The sequence below is a fragment of the Eimeria acervulina genome, genomic scaffold, assembly GCF_000499425.1.
Source record: "Eimeria acervulina Houghton genomic scaffold, Eah_scaff1473, whole genome shotgun sequence".
In the NCBI taxonomy this organism is placed as follows: domain Eukaryota; phylum Apicomplexa; class Conoidasida; order Eucoccidiorida; family Eimeriidae; genus Eimeria; species Eimeria acervulina.
In genome coordinates this window covers 1,547-6,845 of record NW_013550224.1, presented here as the reverse complement: position 1 = coordinate 6,845, position 5,299 = coordinate 1,547, and the positions used below count along the sequence as shown (strand labels likewise).

The window sequence follows — 5,299 nt, the reverse complement described above, 5'->3', positions numbered from 1 at the left end:
ATATATACATACATATATATATATATATACATATATACATATATATATATATACATATATATATCGCTTGCATATGAATAGACCCCGTTCTTCTTTGTTGGTGTTATACAGATAAATAATAAAATTAAAACAAAAATAAAGCAAAGACAAACAAATTGTTTTTAATTATTTTTAATTATTATAAATTATTATTTTTTTTGTTTTGCAGTGTACGTACATCCAATCAACAGACTCGACAGAGTCACCTCAGGCCTCGTCATATTCGCAAAAAATCGTAAATTGCTGCTGCTGCTGCTGTTGCTGCTGCTGCTGTTGCTGTTGCTGCTGTTGCTGTTGCTGCTGTTGCTGCTGCTGGTGCTGCTGGTGGGGCTGCTGGTGCTGCTGTTGCTGCTGCTGTTGCTGCTGCTGTTGTTGCTTCTGGTGTTGTTGCTGCAGCTGCTTTTGTTGCTGCTGTTGCTGCTGCTGCTGCTGTTGTTGCTGCTGCTACTGCTGTTGTTGCTGCTGCTACTGCTACTGTTGCTGCTGCTGCTATTGTCGCTGCTTCTGTTGCAGCTACTGTTGTTGCTACTGTTGCTGCTATTGTTGCTGCTGCTGCTGTTGTTGCTGCAGCTGCGACAGCGAAGACCCTCACATCTGCGCTTGGCGATGCCGGGAAAGTTTATTTATGCAAAGTATATTTTTTATATTTTTAATTTTTTTGTTTTTGTTTGTTTGTTCGTTTGTTTGTTTTCTTTGTTGTTTATTATTTTTGTTTTTTGTTTGTCTTTGCTTTTTTCTCTTATTCGTTCGCTTGCTGGCTGCCTTTGCAAAAGCAGCAGCTGCTGCTGTTGCTGCCGTTGCTGCTGCTGTTTCTGCTGCTGCTGTTTCCGATGTTGCTGCTGATGTTGCTGCTGCTGCTGTTGATGCTGCTGCTGGTGTTGCTGCTGCTGCTGCTGATAGGCGGCGTGGCTGTTGTTTTTTGTTTTTGTTTTCAGGTGTACGGACGCTTCTCTGATATATTTGCAGCGGTTCACGAGGCTGCGCAGCAGCAGCAGCAACAAGAACAGCAGCAGCAACAAGAACAGCAGCAGCAACAAGAACAGCAGCAGCAACAAGAACAGCAGCAACAGCAGCAGCAGCAGCAAGCCTCGTCCGATACTGAGGGAAAGAAACGCAGCGCTCCCATTTCTCCTTGTGAAGCCCTCAGGTGTATATTGCAAACTCTGTACTCACTTAACTGCTGCTGTTGCTGTTGCTGCTGTTGCTGCTGCTGCTGCTGCTGCTGATGTTGGTGCAGGAGCTGCTGCAGCAGCTGCTGCTGCAGTTGCGGTTGGAGAGCATGCTGTTCTGCTGCCCACCGTCTTGCCGCTGCTGCTGCTGCTGCTGTCTTCCTGCTGGTGCTGCTGTCTTACTGCTGCTGCTGCTGTCTTGTTGCTGCTATTCAGGAGGCCTCGTTTGCTGCTGGAGGGAGAGACAGAGCAGCAGCAAACGAAGCAAACAAACGGCTTCCTTAACGTTCTCCTCACTGAAGATACGCAGCAGCAGCGGCAGCAGCAGAAGCAGCAGCAGCAGGGGCAGCAGCAGCAGAGGCAGCAGCAGCAGCATATCAATGGCGAAGCGCCTCTCGCTCCTGCAGCGTCAGAAGCAGCAGCAGCAGCAGCAGCAACTTCACTTCCAGAATCAGCAGCAGGAGCAGCAGTAGGAGCTGCAGCCGCAGCAGCTACATCAGCAGCAGCAGCGGCAGCAGGACAATGTGATATACGAGCTCAGCTTCGCGCTGCACGGTTGCAAAGGAGGCAGCAGAAGCAGCAGCAGAAGCAGCAGAAGCTGCAGCAGAAGCGAGAAGAGCAGCAGCAGCAGCAACAGCAGCGCAAACTGAGAAATGAAGCAAATGAAAAAACTTTTATTCTTAAAGATGCAATTAAAAGAAAACTTGTGCTGCCTTTTTTGCTGTCCAATGGCGTCCCCACCCTCAACACAACAGAAACATCTGCTGCTGCTGCTGCTGCTGCAGCTGCAGCAGCAGCTGCTGCTGCTGATGATGATACGGTTGACGGCGCTTTGTTGGGTTTGCTGCGGGGTTCTAACCCTTTTCTGCTGCTGAATGCAAAGCTGAGGACAGTGCAGGCCCCTGTTGCTCCTGCTGCTGCTCCTGCTGCTCCTGCTGCTGCTGCTGCTGCTGCAGAGCAGCACGAAGAAGCATTCTCAGCAGCAGAGGCACCACCGGCGCAGTTAATGCAGGCAATTTGGGATGAAGAAAATGGAAAAGAAACAAAAACAATATTCGCACACATACAATACTCAGGTCAGCAGCAGCAGCAGCAGCAGCAGCAGCAGAAGCAGCAGCAGCAGAAGCAGCAGCAGCAGCAGCAGTATTAGCAATAGTAAATAGCAGTAGAAACATCGGCAAACAGCAGTAGCAGCGGCAAACAGCGGTATCGGCAACAAACAGCAGTGTCAGGAAGCAGGAACAGAAACAGCAGCACACAACAGCAAACAGCAGCAGCAGCAGCAGCAGCAGGAAGCGCATGCATTAATTGTTTGTGCATGCAGAGACGTCGAATACTTCTCTTATTCTCGCGCTGCCCCTCACCGGACGCAGCCACCAAATAAGAAAGCACTTATCTCTTCTAGGGGTAATTGTCGTGAAATAGATACGCAGCAGCAGCAGCAGCAGCAAACATCTGCAGCAGCAGCAGCCGCAACAGAAGCAGCAAGCAGCAGCAGCAGAAGCAGTACTAGTACTAGTAGTAGTAGGAGCAGCCGCAGCAGCAGTAGCAGCAGTAGCAGCAGAAGCAGCAGGAGTATCAGTAGCAGCAGCAGAACTAGCAGTGGCAGCAGCAGCAGCAGTAGCAGCAGCTGCAGCAGTAGCAGCAGTAGCAGACATAGGATAGGAACACCAGTAGCAGCAGCAGCAGCACCACCACCACCACCACCAGTAGAAGCAGCATCAGCAGCAGCAGCAGATGATGATATTTTGTTTTAATTTGCTGCTTTCTTTTGTTATTGCAGTACCCAATAGTCGGTGATGCTTTATACAGCACGCACCAGCAAATCATGCAATCCAAGCAGCAGCAGCAGCGGCAGCAGCAGCAACAGCAGCAGAAACAGCAGCAGCAGCGGCAGGATAGGCAACAACAACAGCAGCAAAAAGGAGAACAGCAGCAGCATCAGCAGCAGCAACAGCAGGAACAGCAGCAGCAGCAGCAGCAGCGGGTAGATGGAGATGCGTGCTGCAGCACCGATAGAAACATCAGCGAGGGTTTGTACGATCAGCAGCTGCCTGTACACCCCAAAGGGCGTTGGGAGATGCCAGAAGGTAAATAATAAATAATTTTTATTATTATAATTTAAATAATAATAATAATAGCAATAATAATAATAATAATAAATACTAGCAGTGATAAGGAATCAAAGAAGAGTTAAGCCCTGCACGCCTTTCACAGTTTCAGAGCAGACATTTAAAATAACAAAAAAAGCAGCAGCAGCAACAGCAGCAGCACCAGCAGCAGCAGCAACACCGACACCAGCAGCAACACCAACACCAACAGCAACACCAACAACAGCAGCAGCAGCAGCAGCAGCAGCAAATGTGTTTGTCTGCTGCAGGGTGGTGGGCTCCGTTTGAGTTAGAGGAGTTGCTGCATTTGCTGCCGTGCTGCTGCAACCCCCAAAATAAACAGAGACACACAGCAGCAGCAGCAGCAGCAGCAGCAACAGCAGCAACAACAGCGACAGGAGCAGCAGCATCAGCAACAGAACCAAGAGCAGCAGCAGCACCAAGAACAGCTACAACGCCAGCACAAGCAGCAGCAGCAACAACAGCAGCAACAGCAACAACAGCAACAACAACAACAGCAGCAGCAGCAGCAGAGAAGGTTGCATGCAATAAAGATGTTGTCTGGCATTTGCTGCAAGTAAAACAAATTGTAGAGACAGCTGGAGGGCGAGCGAGAGTTAAAAAAGAAAGAGATAAATATTCTATTCAGGTTAGAGACATAATATAATTATTATTATTTTTATTATTTATTATTATTATTATTTTATTTATTTATTATTTATTATCTTTATTTGTTTCGTTTTATTTTTATTATTGTTGTTTTGTTGAGAAGAAAGACACCTATATCTTATATCCTTTTTTATATATATATATATATTTATTTTATTTATATATATATATATATTTATTTATATATAAATATAATATACATATATATATATTATATTTGCGTATTTATATGCTGCTGCTCTTTTTAATGAACAGGTATTACAAATATTATTATTATTTTTTTTTATTTTTATTATTATTTTTATTACTTTTCTGTTGTTTATTACTATTGATTATTATTATTTATTTTTATTTTGTTATTATTACAATGGTTTATATTATTTATTATTATTTATTATATTGCCTGTTGTTTATTATTATCAATAAAAGTATATACTTTTGTTTTGTTGATAATTGAGGTGTATATACACCTCAATAGATTATTATATTTTTCTTTTTTTGTTTGTTTTGTTTGTTTTGTTTGTCTTAGATTTTATATCGGTTGGAGGTTCCCGAAGAGATTTGTTTATTTGCTCTTTTTTATGTTTTTTATAAAACTCCTATTAACAACAGCAGCAGCAGACATCACAATCTCACAATGCAGCAGCAGCAGCAGCACGAGATGCAGCAGCAGCAGCAGCAACAACAACAACAGGAGATGCAGCTGCAGCAATATGATCAGGTGAAAGAGCAGATACAGCAGCAGGACCTGCAGCAGCAGCAGCAGCAGCAGCAGCAGCAAGAGGAGGCGTTTGTTTTTAGCAGTTTGTTGGGGTCTCCTCCCTGGGCTTCTCCCGTGTTGCAGAGACACCGCAAAACTTTTCAGCTGTCTCTTCACCAGCTCGCAGCAATTAAACACAAAATCATGCAGCAAACCCAGCAGCAGCAGCAGCAGCAGCAGGAGTAGCAGTAGGAGCACCAGCGATAGCGACAGCAGCAGGGATAGCAGCAGCAGCAACAGCAGGTGTAGCAGCAGCAGTAGCTGCTGTAGCATCAGCAGGGGCTGCAGCAGCAGCAGCAGTAGCAGTGTTTGCTACAGCTGCAGCAGCAACTGCAGCAAAAGCAGCAGCAGCAGCCAGCTGCTGCAGCACCTGCAGCAGCAGATGTTTTTTGTCTCTTATTCCATTACCAAAACAATTAATTAATTTTTCTTTGTTTATTTAACTTTGTTTATTTGTTTGTTTTCGTTTGCTTCTTTTTGTTTGTTTGGTGTAAATAAATAAACAAAAACAAATAAATTAAACAGCAAAGTAAAAAGCAGAAAAATATATA

The 5,299-nt window shown here is 44.9% G+C and overlaps 2 protein-coding genes across 2 annotated transcripts; both read left to right on the top strand.

The window, feature by feature from the left end:
* Positions 1–974: 974 nt before the first annotated feature.
* On the top strand, positions 975–2,358 carry EAH_00060150 (hypothetical protein; the record flags this gene model as incomplete). The annotated part of the gene is made up of 2 exons (XM_013397100.1): positions 975–1,186; positions 1,425–2,358. Coding segments are annotated over 2 exons (1,146 nt in total), but the record flags the coding sequence as incomplete, so codon positions are not given.
* Positions 2,359–3,036: 678 nt separating this feature from the next.
* On the top strand, positions 3,037–4,934 carry EAH_00060140 (hypothetical protein; the record flags this gene model as incomplete). Its single annotated transcript, XM_013397099.1, has 3 exons — positions 3,037–3,298; positions 3,426–3,592; positions 4,518–4,934. 3 exons carry the CDS (start codon positions 3,037–3,039, stop codon positions 4,932–4,934), a joined length of 846 nt encoding a protein of 281 aa, XP_013252553.1.
* Positions 4,935–5,299: the final 365 nt, after the last annotated feature.